Source organism: Ptychodera flava, chromosome 10 (assembly GCF_041260155.1).
Source record: "Ptychodera flava strain L36383 chromosome 10, AS_Pfla_20210202, whole genome shotgun sequence".
Taxonomy (NCBI): domain Eukaryota; kingdom Metazoa; phylum Hemichordata; class Enteropneusta; family Ptychoderidae; genus Ptychodera; species Ptychodera flava.
The window spans coordinates 24,249,680-24,264,837 of NC_091937.1; the positions used below are offsets into that span (position 1 = coordinate 24,249,680).

Below are 15,158 nucleotides of genomic sequence, written 5' to 3' on the forward strand. Positions count from 1 at the left end.
TCCAGAACAAGAAATCAGATTTAACAAACAAGTCGTTGAACTAGGGTTCATGTATAGATTTTTTTTTGTTCGTTCGTTCGTTCATTCATTCCACGATAATGCCCTAGTTTCTATTCTGCATGCATAACTGCCTAACACTACAGTCAAGGGTCAGTAAAGCTACTTTAGCACAAAATCTTTGAAATGTGCTGGGGGGTTACCAACCCTTGTACGCGTGCATTGTGTAGGTGCTGACGATATATATGGAGCAGTATTCCCATTGCTGTTGTCAGGTGTTGTTTTCACACTATCTGGCCGAGCATCCTGTGTTGATGATGGATGACACTTTGTAGTTGGAGATTCACACTGTATGGCGTCCTTTTCGCCTGTTGGTGGCATCTTTTCCTTTGTTGCTCATAGAAATTTACGATTACGACGATACACTTGACCATCGATGTTGACATGGTATGAGCGAGGAGCGACTTGTGCGAGGCAGGTTCCCATGCGCCACTTCTTTTCTCTGTCAGTCGGTAGTGGTTTCATCCGTACTGTTTGGCCTAGTTGTAGCTCTGGAAGTTCCTTTGAATGTTTGTCACGGTATAGTTTGGATTTTTTCCTGCGATACTTGATCCCCTCTGTAACTCCCTCTACAACTTTGGGTTGAAGAAGTCGGTTTGCAGTCGGCAATAATGTGCGTGTGCGGCGTTACATAAGGCGCTGTACCGGGCTGCTCTGCATTCCTTCCGTTGGTGTATTCCTCCAATCAAGAAATGCTTTCCATGGATCTCTCTCACCTTCTTTGCTTTCTTGAGTAGCTGTTTAGCAATTTTGACTGCTGCTTCAGTTTTACACTTCGACTGGCTGTGGTAAGGTGATGATGTAACTAACTGGAATTCCCAGTCTTGCGCAAAACTTCGGAATTCTGCACAATCAAATTGTGGGCCATTGTCAGACATAACAACATCTGGCACCGAATGTCGGCTGAATTGTACTTTGCAGCAGTTGACGATGGTTGCTGGTGTAGTGTCTGTTATGCGGTCTATTTCCCAAAAGTCTGAGTAATAGTCCACCATGACTAGGTAGTCTGCACCATGGTACTGGAATAAGTCCATAGCAACTCTGCTCCATGGTCTGTCTGGTATCTCATGAGTCATGGGTGGTTCTCTCTGCTGATTCTGCTGTGTATATTCATTGCAGGTGGTGCATTGACCAATGGCATCCTTTATTTCTTCACTCATGCGCGGCCAAAAGATAGTATCATGGGCCTTACGAAGACATAAGCCAATTTCAAGGTGGCTGGAATGTACTCGAGCTAACATCTCTGGACGCATTACCTTGCGAATGATGACTCTGGGACCCTTATACAAGATACCATTTTGCACCGTGATATCGTCTCTATACTGCCAGTATTCTCTGATGGCAATAGGAGCTTCTTCTTTCAGCTCTGGCCATCCTGCAAGTACTGTGGTTTTCAGCACCTGCAGGGTTTCATCCTGCTGTGTATGTCTCTGTATCTGCTGTATTCTTTGATCAGTGACATTCAAGTACTCTGCTGCATTGATGTTCTCAATTTCAGTGGTGTACTTTGACTCTTGCTTGATGCTAAATATCGCATACTTGGGAGTATCATTGTGTATTTCCCTGGGTGGAAGTGATGCTCAAGAAAGGAAATCTGCGATATACATTTCCTTTCCCCTCTTGTAGTGGACATCGATATTGTATTTCTGTAATTGCAGTAACATGCGCTGTAGCCGCTTCGGAGCAGACAGCAATGGCTTTTTGAAGATGATTTCCAGGGGTCAGTGATCTGAGTGTACGGTGACCATATCACGTCCCAATATGTACTGATCAAATCTCTCACATGAGAATACAATCGCCAGGCATTCCTTTTCAATTTGGGCATAGCGTTGTTCTGTCTGTGTTAGTGACCTGGATGCAAACGCTACCGGCTGGCCCTTCTGCAGCAATACCGTTCCTAATCCTGTTTCACTTGCATCGCATTGTATTGTGGTTTCTTCTTTGACATCGTAATACCTTAGTACTGGAGCATTGGTGACAAGCCTCTTTACTTGTGTTACTGCTTCGTCATGATGCAGTTGCCATGCCCATAGTGCATCCTTGTCTGTAAATCTCCGAAGGGGCTCGCATACTTCAGATAAGTGTGGCAGGAATTTTGCGAGATAATTCACAAATCCTACAAATCGCTGTTCTCCTTGTACATCTGCGGGGTTCTGCATTTCTAGTATCGCTCGAACCTTTTCTGGGTCTGGTTTAAGACCTTCTGATGTCAACAAATGCCCCATGTATGGTACTGCTGTGAGTCTGAGTTTGAGCTTATTCTAGTTAAGCTTTAGATTTACTTCTCTAGCACGGTTCATAACTTTCTTCAGGTTCTCATCATGATCTCTATCTGCTTCTTCCTTTGTGTCTCCACAGCCGTATACTAAGATGTCGGCTTCTATCACTTCTGCACCTGGTAACAATTCTAATACTTCATGTTGCCTTCTTTGAAACTCTTCTGGTGCACTATTAATACCAAATGGCATCCTCAACCAACGGTAGCGCCCAAATGGTGTTCAGAAGGTTGTTAGATAGCTACTCTTTTCATCTAACTTGACTTGCCAAAGTCCATCCTTGGCATCCAATACAGTGAACACTTTGGCGTTGGTGAGGCATTGGATAGTGTGATCGTTTCAATGCCCTGTTTAGATCACTCGGATCTAAGCAGACTCGTAGTTTACCAGGTTTCTTGACTGCAACCATACTGCTGATCCAGTCAGTAGGAGTGGTAACTTTGGCTATCACTTTCTGTTTCTCTAGTGATTCAAGTTTTGCCTTCAGTTCTGCTCTCATAGGGGCTGGAACTCTTCGTGGTTGGTGTCGTACTGGTTTTACATTTTCATCAATTTCAAAGTGGTATTCTCTGGGTAGACATCCTAGACCATGAAAAACATCAGCATACTCTGTGAGTACTTGTTCTTCAGTCATCAGGTCATTATTGTTTTGTTGTTGCTCAGACAGTGCTCTACTTTGTCTTGTGTTATCAACCTGTATTGTATTAACTAGCTGTTCGACATTTACAGTGAGTAGTTGCAGTCACTCACATGTCTCCGCTGATAGCAGGGGTTCCTGCATGGAGTCGGCTACCTGAAATGTCAGGCTGTATGTGTTACCTCTGAAGCAGCATTTCAAGTGACACTGTCCCTTTGGATATATGGATGTACCTCCATACAGTCTTAATTTCACTTTGCTAGGCTGCAGCTGAGGATCTCCAGCTTGGGTAATTCTGCAGTAGTCTCTGTAGCTGATCATATTGCATGTTGCTCCACTGTCTAGCTGACAATTTAGTGGGTAGCTGTCTTCAGTATTGGTTGTCAGATTCAGTGTTACAAACTACTGCTTTCCAGTAGCTTTGACTGCTCCAACATAATGTTCTATGTGTAGGGCTCACTCGTCAGTTGAGTAATCATCTTGCTCATTCACTAGATGTACTCTATGTCGCTCGCTATCACGTTGATCACGATCATGTCGCCTCAGTTTGCAGACTTTTTCGAAGTGGTTTTTTTCTTACACAGTTTGCATGTTTCACCATAAGCTGGACAGATGGCTTTATCTATCACATGTTTTGCTCCAAAGTATCTGCATTTTCCTGGCTCTTTTTCCTTCTGTTCAGCCTGGAAAGTACCACGTTTGGAAGCACTTTGCTTTTTTCTAGGCTGTTGTTTTGACTTTGTTGCATAGTTTACTATCTGCTCTTCTGAATTTGTATCACTTATTTTCCTTAGTTGCATTTGTGTGACTTCACTGCTACGGCACATCTCGATGGCCAGGTTGAGATCCAGCTGGGATTCTCTTAGCATTCTGGCTCTTGCAGCATGGTCTTTTGTGCCCAGTACGATTCTGTCTCTTATCAATTCATCTTTGATAGCACCAAATTTGCATGTGTCAGCTAGCTGTCGTAATTTGGTTACATACTGTTCAACAGTCTCTGAGTTTTCTTGATCACAGGTGTTGAAAACATACCTTTCGTATATCACATTTCTAGTCGGTTCGAAATGCTTCTCCAGTGCGTCTAAGATTTTCGTTACCTTTTTCTTATCTTCGTCGGTCATATCTAAGTGTTTATACACTCTAAGGCAATCCTTGCCCATAACAGAACGCAGTGTGGCTGCTCTTATAGTCTCATCTTTCGTCTGCAGAGACGTAGCTATTTCATAGTCTTCCCATTGTGAACGAAAAAAAAGACCAGTTCTGTACGAGATCGCCTTTTATGTCCATGGCCGATAGGACGGGAAAGTTACTAGCCACCATCTTTTTTCAATGCGCACGTGCTTCAACTACAGACTACAGTGCGCAAAATTCGATCGACGAATATTTTGTTCTAACACACAGTACAGCTCACTTACTAACGAATCGGGCTTCTAGAAAGCTTCATTGGGTCGTTAGGCTTCGTGATGTGTTGCTCTGGTATGATCTAGTGGCTTCTAAATACACCAAATCGCCCACTCCTGACACCATGTTCCGTAACGTGTGTTTTATTCAAGCCTCCAAAATGGCGAACTCCCGCTTACAAGGAAGTAGGGGGTCAAAGGTGAACAGCATAATTAGCATAGCCTTCGCATGCCTCAAGCCATATCTCGTAACAGAGGATGTATAACCCCAATATGTAATAATTAACCTAATATGTAATACTAACCCAATATGTAATAACACTAAACCCAATATGTAATACTAACCCAATATGTAATAACACTTAACCCAATATGTAATACTAACCAAATATGTAATAACGCTTAACCCAATATGCAATAAAACTAAACTTGGGATATAATAGCAAGCAAAATAATACACAAAATGCCTAACAACCATCAAAACGCCCCTGTGTAGCCCAAACACTTCAAAACTTTAGATAGAACTGAAGGCGGCGACAATTATTGAGTTAAGTAAACTTGCAAAAAAGCTAAATTAAACTCAACAAATAAAATTGAAATATTAAAACTGGTATTTATATTATTGCCACCAGTACTCTATGTTCATTGGTTATTCTATGTTCTGCAAAACGTTTCATTTTGTCTTATTGTACTCATTGTTTGCAGACATATTTGTTGGCTTTCGCATGCTAAAAATATTGTAGTGGTCTCTGGCGCGAAACAGCCAGACTTAAGCTTGCCACAGTGTATCTTCAGTGTATCAACTTCACGGACTGTATCGATTCCATAGTTCCTCATTAATTTATGTTATGCACTTTGAAAACATAGTCCATTTTATGTCACAAGCACTTGGAGGTTGAGAATTTAATTTGAAGACAATGAAGAAATGTCCCGAGGATTTGATGTTGAAGTGATTTTGTATGCGACTGTACGTATTGGGTTAAAGGTTATTAATTACCATGCCCTGTCAATTGCGTTTCAATTGGTCGACCTGAACCACGTGACTGCCCACAAATACACAGTAATGGTTTGTTTTCATGTCCGTGAATATGAATAATATCGTAAACATAGTAACTTTACGGCTAAAACGAAAATTGTGATTTGTACAAAGATCATAATCAAACACAAAATAAATGGAACATTTGGGGGCCAAGTTTAGACGCATTTTTTTCAAAAAAGATCTCCTGATTTGCAAATTTTTTGCACCGCGCGCACTACTCACTGACAGGTTCCAGGGCCCCGTCATCGTTCACACGGGAAATTTTCGTAAATTTTGACGGTTTTTCGGGGTTCTTTGATAATATAATTGAAATAACAGACTCCGCGCTGACTATAAACGTTTATTTATGGGCGCGGGTGAGAGGAAAGCCAAATTAACGGCTCGGCAAGCCTCGCCCGTTAATTTTTGGCTTTCCTCTCACCCTTGCCCATAAATAAGCGTTAAAGCCGCACTTTTCAATCCCAGGTTCTCGCATTAGTGGAGTTCTCCTCCCAGTCAAACACATGGCCAGTACGATGTTTGATTTCTATTACATTAATTACACAAACTGATTTCAATCTTTTGTCACCTTTTGGTAATCCTGCAAATAGAGCTTATATAACCGTTTGATTGACGGTCGGTTCAAATTGCCAACGGTCATTTATTCCCCAGCACCACACTCGAATTTCCTTAAAAAACGTCTTCCAGTCACGTTAGAATTTGAATATAACCACAGGGTTCGATCGGCAGCAGCTTCGTGCTGACCGCTTGGCAGTCTGTCAGCGTTTTTGCGGTCCGAAAAAACTAAAAAGTGGCATTTTCTGGAGCGTGTGCCCTCATGTTGCCTGTTTGGTGTCCACTTACACAGTGAACGCCGCCATAGGTTGGCGCCCTTTTAAAGGGAGGCTCCGCCTTTAATGGTCAGCGCGTCGTCCGTTATTTCTATATTACGTATTTGGGTTAGTATTATAAATTGGTTAGAATGTTATTACATATTCGTTTAGTATTACAAATTTGGTTGAATATTATTACTTATTGAGTTAAATGTTATGGCATATTGGGTTAGTATTACATATTGGGTAAAAAAAACTCAAAAAACCTTTGAAAAATTATCAAATTTTAGAAATGCTGCAGGTTGTGAAGGGGCGTGATCATGGTTACTATGCACATTTTTGTCTTATTTTGGTCAGTATTATATTCCGAATTCAGTTTTATTACATATAGGGTTAAGTGTTATTACATATTGGGTTAGTATTACATATTGGGTTAAGTGTTATTACATATTGGGTTAGTATTACATATTGGGTTAAGTGTTATTACATATTGGGTTAGTGTTACATATTGGGGTGATACAGAGGATGTCGAGCACTTAGATTGGAAAATTGTTCGATTTAGACAGAAGAACGCTGGCCTGAACTTCACCAGTGAGAGGACCGTCACTGACTGGAATATCGTCAGTGGAATGAGAGTTTGGATACTTAGAGGTTATTACCCAATATCGCCTGTTCCTGTATCGTATCAGCATGAGTGTCATTTGTGCTGCGTCAGACACTCGACTTCGTCTCGAGTCTGACGCAGCACAAATGACACGAATGCTGATACCACACAAGGAACAGGCGATATTGGGTAATAACCGATTTATCATATACCCATGCCCATAATTTTAGGGAATTTTTACTAATAAAACGAAAAACCTTTAATTTTGAGGCTTTACTTTATTACGCCTTGCGCATAAATATCAGAATGTTTATGTGAACAGGCTTCATTCATAAAGTATACGACGAAGATGTCAACATCACGCGCGACATTGCTGCAAGTCGTCCATATCTCAATGAAACCCAAGAAGAAAGACACCGGGATACAAAAATCGTCATACAGAAGGAACATTTTAAGGTGCAATATGCTATTACAACAGTAACCGATCAAAAACTTCTCAGCTTTAAATCTATCCTGATTTCGGTCGTCGTACGGTACGGAGCTTGCGCGGAGAGGGGACGCCATTTTATTAGTTTACCTTTAGAGTTGCCATGTCAACAGTCGTCGCGCGCGCGACATCGCTGTCACGCCACGCGCTCCCTACCTGTTCAGTGGAGACCGTGCACAGTGTCGGCGCTTTGCGAACTGCAGAATGTTTGCTAGAACTTGACCAAAAAAATACCATGGGAAAACATTTCAAGACTCAACGTGATATTTCCGTATTTTGCAACCAGAAATACCCGTGTTCCTCGAAGCCCTTCAAGTTTTACGTCGGCAACATCGCTTCGCAGGCGGGGAGCGGCATCCATTTTGTTGTTTACGTTGTTTACCAACAAACTGCTAATGTAGTTCTGGAAAACTCTAAAACTGATGACGTTCATCGTGCATATCTCGACGTTTACTTTGAAATATCACGGCTGATATTTTACGTTGAACGTCACTAGGATGTAGCAATATAGGCATGGGTATATGATAAAACGGCAATATTAAGTAGCAAAGTTATATTTCAATTGCAGAAAAGGACTTATATAATGTCATACAGTATACAATTAACTTAGCCGGCCATTATCCATCGCAATTACAAAAGCAATCGCTAATGCTGTCATAATCACTTATGTTGTAATTACCACTCTGAATAAGTGCGGTCATTTGTCATGTGCTGTAATTATATTATTTCACTGTTGTAAAATATCCTTTTATGCACGTTATTAATCAGTAACTTCTGACAAATCTGCCTGTGTGATAGGTTATATCACAGACAAACATAGACAGACTGGAAACACAGCATGCCTTTTGTTCCATGGTCGTCTCGGCAGACTATTGACTTTTCATATTAAATGAGCTTCACAGGTGTTAAACTTTTTAGAGGCTTTGTTTGTGGTTGATAATTGCACGAGATTATGCGAAAAACACGACGAGATGGCATCGTACTGCCAGTTGAGTAGCAACCACAGTTACTTTGTGAGCTCTCAGGCCAGAAACACTGCTTCACGCCAATCAAAACATAACAAGCCAACAGTTTCATAAACATGTCCTTCCTTGACGCAGTTCTTGGGTATTGGCTCTTTCCATCGTGTAGAAAAGTACAAATGCATGAGCTATAATATTGTTTGACTTTCGTTACTTCCTGAGTTTATGTGTCATGCTTGTCACCAAAAATTAAATGCTTAGGCTGCATTCACAAACACCTCTGCAGGGGAGAGGGGGGTTTCCCAAAAAGTTCTCAGATTTTTTTCCGAATACCGTTCCCACCTTTGAAACCCCCCAAAGGAAGGCAAAATGTTGCCAACGCAGTGCTTCGTCCAAAAGTATCAAATCATAATACATTGGAGTCTATTGGACAAACTATTTACATTTTCCCCATAAAAAACAACCTAAACCTCTACATTTATATGTGTGTAGTAATTCATGTAAATGTACTTTGCTTTTAAGTGGCAGGTAAAAAGTGCATGTGTGTACAAAAAATTTGATTTGTGGATTTCATCAATAATACATGGTAGATGACTATACATTGTAGTCTTAAAGAAAACTATGAACGCGTATTTTCCAATATAAAACTAGCAATATCTGTTCATCTATAGACGTTTGATAACTGATATTAAATGTCACTGATTAGCATATATGCTTACAAGTTCATGTGTGTATAAAAAATTGGGTTTTGGAATTTCGTCGAAAATGTCAAAATGGAAATGTCAAAGTCCTCAAAAAATACAAATGTACATACGGCGACATGAACGTTTGACACTGATCTAGACCCCATGTATTGTCGATCGGTGAATGTTGTCGACCCCATAAAAGTTATCTCCCAAAATTTTATTGAAAGGTTAAGTTGAAATTTTAGTCATTATAGAGGCCAGTTTTGTAAAATAGATGGGTTTGATAAGTAGAAATTATGACGACCTAAGTTTTTCGCCTCAAGATGGCTGCTCGAGTCAATAAATTGTTTACTATACCCTGAAACTTGCGCCCGCAGGGCGAGCCGAAAATAGAAATGGCAGAAAATGAAACTGCCATAAGGTATTTGAAAATGTCAATTTTTTCAGATCCCCCTGGCATGTTGTAAATTTTTTCAAGTCGCCCCCCTGATATCTCCTGCCGCCCCTCCAGAGGTGTTTGTCAATGCAGCCTTACCTACATTAACTGAATAAATGATAAATGTTCATTGCATTAGACTAATATACATATGTTGCTGTGATGTGTGATCGTTTAAAATTATTGTTGAGGACGTTTATCTGAAAAAAGATAATCTTTATCACTTTTTCAGGAACTGGTCACAATCTGCAACGAATCGCAGCTCTGAATGACTCCTTGAACCATGTACTTGCTTTGGTGGTGTTCTTATCAATAATTCGGTTCTTAAAGTTGTTGAGGTTCAACCAAAGAATGCTCCTTCTCTCCAAGACCCTGAAAACAGCCGGCTTCAACCTGATCAGTTGCCTCATCGTGATGTTCTTGGTGGTCCTACAGTTTTCTCATTGCGGGGTCCTGCTTTTCTACATCCGTTTCAAAGATTTCAAAACCCTTGCTAATGCTTTGGGTCTTCTGTTAACAATCAGTGTTGGGAAATTTCCCAGCTCGAATCGTCTTGATATATCGGATCGCGTTGTCCTTGCCTTCCTGATTTCATTTGCTCTGTTCAATATGATCGTGCTCATGAACATCTTCATCGCAATCATCAATGAAGGATTTGCACGGGCCAAGGAAGATACTATGAAAAAGAAAAACTACTTTGAAATGCTTGATTATCTTGTCAGACGCTTGAAGGACAGAGCTATCAAGGTCGGTCTACTGAAAGATGGTGAGTAAAATCGAATACACACACATGTACTGTTTATATTGTTACAATTATGTCCAGTTCACAGTTACTGATTTACCTTGTCCGTGCTGACAGACACACTCATATCTATCTATCTATCTATCTACTATCTATTTATCTATATATGCATATATATATATATATATATATATATATATATATATATATATATATATATATATATATATATATATATATATATATATATATATATATATATATATATATTAGATTGAGATTTTCCCACCTTTTGGTAAAACATAAACCACCATATAAGCCACGTCGAATCGTGTTTGAAAACCATCATAATTTGTTTTTTTGATTTACCAGCAAAGATCTGTTACTTAAGTTTCATGCATCCTGCAATCTTCAGACAGAAGAAGAGAAATGAAAGGATTCTTAGCTCAACACTCTCATATATATAATTAAATAATGTTTGTTTTAGTGGCGACATTTTGAAACCAACTCAGAGCGTTTGTTTAACAGGCTGAGCGTAGAGTTTGTCAGAGTTGATAATGTGTAGCTATATATTTTATAAGGTTTCATACATATATGAATTCAATTTTTCGAACGCGTGATTTCTTTGGTTTTTTTAACTTGAAAATTCAGGAAAGCAAGTACAGAAATTGGATGACGATTTTGAAGATTCTGTGAAAGCGACTCAGAAGAAGCTAGATAAAATAGATGAAATCATCGGAAAGTGGCTCCGCAGCCCAAAAAGGGATATGCTGCAGTAATTTATCCTGCTTGTTACGAAAACCCACCGTTAACCACATCGTTTCAGTGAAATTATGATTCAAATATTCATTGTTTCTGCTTATTGGTCTCTTGTCGTGAAAATGAAATGGAAGATGAAGATAACGGAATCCTCGATGAGCCTAAAAGTTCCAACTATAGCTACAGGCGGCTTTGCTTACCACAGAATGACGGAGGACAAAAACATGAGCCACACCGCCTGAGGGAGCTCGTGCCGTTCAATGATGTTTTGGACCTTAGTCAATCACAATCACATTTTAATTCGAGTTTTTAATCGTTCACTAGTAAACGTATGCGCAATGAAGAGAAGTTTACCTTAGGTCTATTTTTTAAAGATTTGATAACCTTTTGAATCATGATAAAAAGGAAATTTGACCTTACGTCGAATCGTGTTTGAAAACAAGATGATTTGGTTTTTTGAATTTACCAGCAAAGATCTGTTACATGGAGCATAGCTGGATAAGTGAATTGTTACCACAACAGGATGATGTCTAAAACGACATCAGGATTGAGGTATTCTGATTATAGTTTGTTTCATCACTATGTGTAAATCGATTTTTTCATCGAGTGTAGCTACATTCATTAACATGTGTGATGCGAAATTTCAGAGCACATTATTTAAATTTACGGATGTTTCACTCGGCCATGATTATTAATTGACGATGAGACACTGGGATTTAAACATGATCATCACGAATATACATATCAAGTACACTTAAATAATTTGTAGAGATTAGAATATTTGTAATACGTTCATAACATGTCGACAATATAGAAATGAAAGGTAATACAGTCAATAAACAGTCGGGTATCGAAGCCATGATTGACAAATATCATAAGAAATGTCAATGAAAGGATTGCGTCACTTTGGCACTCAGACTCTTGGCTTCATGATACCCTATTAAAGGTATTCGGTCACCTGTTTTTTAACAGCCAATCAGAGATTTTACGCGGGTGGCCGCATTTTAAAAAGGGTGCCCCACACGACAAGCCATGGCATACTTTGCAGAGTCATCTGAATTGACCTTTGACGTAATACAATATGAAGGACCGACAGCTCCCGTGCAGCTACAAGCAGGCAGGGTTTCTGCGACAGTTGGGTAACACCCCATTACCCCTTCATTTACTTTGATCGTATCGGCTTCAATTGCAGTAAATAGGGTTATAGCCGACTGTTGGTTACGTCCATGCTCGATCGTATCGACGAAAACATTTAAACTTCGCCGTGAAGAAAATAGCGCGTACGGCACCTATGCTAAGCTCCTCCCCTTTACCATATATGGAATATGCAAATTTACGGTGACCGTATACCCTTAATGTTCCGACACAAAAAACAAATCTCAGTATTTTCATAACACACACACATGTAATCGTCACGTTATCAATTCAGCGAGATTTTCGCTTAAATTGTTGTACCACACTTGAGATTTCAAAGTATTTTAACCATTTCAACTTTTTGAATTGTAAAAGATACCTCCTTTCTTAATTTGCAGATACCCTCATGCCTTTCAACTTCATTTAATTATTTAATTATTCATTTAATCATAACTATAAATGACATTTGTGTAGAGTGACATGTAACTGCATGTCATCTCGAAAATCTTTGGGCTGATGTGTTGGTTCAAAAAAATTTAAAAGTTCAAACCAGTTTTCACGTTTTTATTGTATGTCGACAGTGTATTCAAAAGATGATGTACTTCCTCTAATTCTTCATTGCTGTCATATGGATCTGGTATATTTGGTATAAATGTTTTTACATTGTGCGGTTACCAGTTGCACATTTGTGCATGTAGTCCTCAAGTTACTGTTCATTAAAATATACTTTAATGTAAAATGCGCCTCGGAGACAAATATTCGTACTCTCAAGCTTCTGGAGTAAAAGTTTTAAGTGGCTTAGTTTTGTGAAAATGGGGCAGTGTATTTTTCCCTAAGAAATTAATACAGGGATGGCTGCCATTTTGAATTTCAAATATTGGTAATTATTTGGTAATTTGTTTCTCTGTTACCAAATTTGGAGGGTCATCCCTGATTTTTATTCTTGATTTTGAAAGAGAATGGATGAAAGTTTACTTAAGGAAAGTTTGAGCAAACGTTTAAGTCGTTCATTTTCGAGGCGCATACTACCTTGAAGTCTCTGGACGAAAGATACCAGACATCAGTAACAAAGTACTACAGATTGTACAAAATGCCAAATGGCGATATTTTGGTTGCTGTTTGCAAATATGACCCCGTCAATGGTATTGAGGCGAAGTAAAGCACGTGCGATAGAACTATGGATTAAGTCTTTAAAAGTAGATGACCACTTTTGGGTGCAACGTTTACCCAAGGTACATCGACCTGTTAAGGTAGAATGCACCTCTGGGATCGGACTCTCAAACGTTTACAATTACCCGTTTTGGTCTCCCACTTGTGGACGCTGATGTTGTTGCAGTTCACGGAATAAACAAACTTTCCATTGGCTTAATTTTGTAAAACATAAATTTGACATCTCCCCAAAAAACACGGGGTTTGCGGCCATTTTAAATTAAATATTGAGTAATTTGTGTCTCCAGCACAATATTTTGGCCGATGACCCTTGATTATTATCTTTGGTTCGGAAAGAAAATTATTTTAAGTTTCCTTACGAAAAAAGTTTAAGTATTTAATTCTCGGGACACGGACTACCTTAACTGCCATCTGACGTCATCCAGGTATCTAGATTTGTATTATTTTCAGAAAGTTAAGATTTGGTCTGTTATTTTATTGATAGTTCGTGTCTTTTGAGTAAATCAAGTATTGCATTGTGTATTTATTTCACCAGATAACAATGGGAAAGTATCTTTCAAAAGGAAATTATCTTGCGAGTATTTTCTCAAGAACGCCAGGGTCCCCAACGTAGTAAACTGTGTACTGTTAAATACCAACAGACACAATTTAAGCAAACATTTTGACCTATTTGATAACATACTTTAATCACGAGCTAGGCTTTAAAGGTCTGTTCGCTTGACGATGGCATATGTATGCGTTTGCAATTCCCAGAAAACCATGGTTCAAATTGTCGCCATTACAAATCGTCAAATTATGTTTATATTTTCCAGACGCACAATAATCCTTGTAAAACGTTGGTAAATATTGACGTTATAGAGATTTAACGACTTTGTATGATCTTGATGCAAGTTGTGTATTGATATAAAGCATATTCAGAGATATTTTCATCTTTTTAGTAAAACAATTGTTCACTCGAAGAAGATGTTGGAATCCATGTGATCGCCAGTTGTAGATACTCTGTGCTAAAATATTCCAATATCAGAGTCTCGGGAGAGAAACTTCCACCTTTTAATTCATTTCAAAAACCGCTAACGTTGGAAACATACACATAGTATACTGTCAACTGTTAAAAAACGTTGAAAACAATAACGTGTAATAACATGATTTATATCGCATAGCATTTAGTATTGTCAAGAGGTGATGGTGATCCTGACATCTTCATGCCACAGTTTGAGATATTGCAGTACATCGTCTGTCAATCATTAAAGCTGTTGTCCTGCACAATAAATAAGGCTGTGTGCGTCAATCATTTCAATTTTGTCAGAAAGTGTCAGTTTCCACATTCGGCGAAAATGACATTCTCTGCAGTATTAGGGATATCACCAATGCCTATCAGTACGATTGTATTGCATTTCATGCTATTCGATTAACCGGTAATTATGGGCAGGAGTAAAATTAGTATACATGGAGAGCGTTTAACATTACTTACTGACAGGAATAGAGCACTTGACACGGGCTAAATTATGTCACTATGGGGCTCAAAACTGAAGTTTACTCCATTTTCAGTGGTAAATCACTGTACAGAAGTGTTCTAGCGTGTCCATATCTCGAAATAACACGACTGGAATTAATTTTTGAAAATTGAATTTCATAATGGTTCAGATTTATCAAAATTGTTAGGCATCTTGTGGCTGAAAGTTGCAATGTTACAAATAAGCCATAAAAACAAGTGCATTGCAAAAAAATATAAAATGGATGAGCTTTCATTTGCTGATTAAACCAACGTTAATACAATATCTAATTATCCCAAATTAGTTCCAATGGTGTTAAACGTGATCGTTCCCTTATCTTGGTTCCAGCACTTTAGGGCGTGTCATATATTTATTTTTACAACATTTAATTATTTATTATTTTATTTATTTATTTATTTATTTATTTATTTGTTTATTTATTTATTTATTTATTATTTGCTATC

The 15,158-nt window shown here is 38.8% G+C and overlaps 1 protein-coding gene across 1 annotated transcript; it reads left to right on the top strand.

Annotated features, from left to right (window-relative positions):
* Window positions 1–9,268: 9,268 nt before the first annotated feature.
* LOC139142300 (polycystin-2-like) lies at window positions 9,269–14,498 on the top strand. Its single transcript, XM_070712191.1, has 2 exons — window positions 9,269–10,162; window positions 10,790–14,498. The coding sequence occupies exons 1-2, from the start codon at window positions 9,748–9,750 to the stop codon at window positions 10,915–10,917; spliced, it is 543 nt and encodes a 180-aa protein (XP_070568292.1). The 5' UTR covers window positions 9,269–9,747; the 3' UTR covers window positions 10,918–14,498.
* The last annotated feature ends 660 nt before the right edge of the window (window positions 14,499–15,158 follow it).

What these genes read in the sequence shown, in the direction of transcription:
- LOC139142300 (XM_070712191.1), top strand. Translation starts at nt 9,748, where the DNA reads ATGCTCCTTCTCTCCAAGACCCTGAAAACAGCCGGCTTCAACCTGATC. An exon ending in GGTCGGTCTACTGAAAGATG is followed by an intron (nt 10,163 to 10,789) that starts GTGAGTAAAATC and finishes TTGAAAATTCAG; the next exon opens with GAAAGCAAGTACAGAAATTG.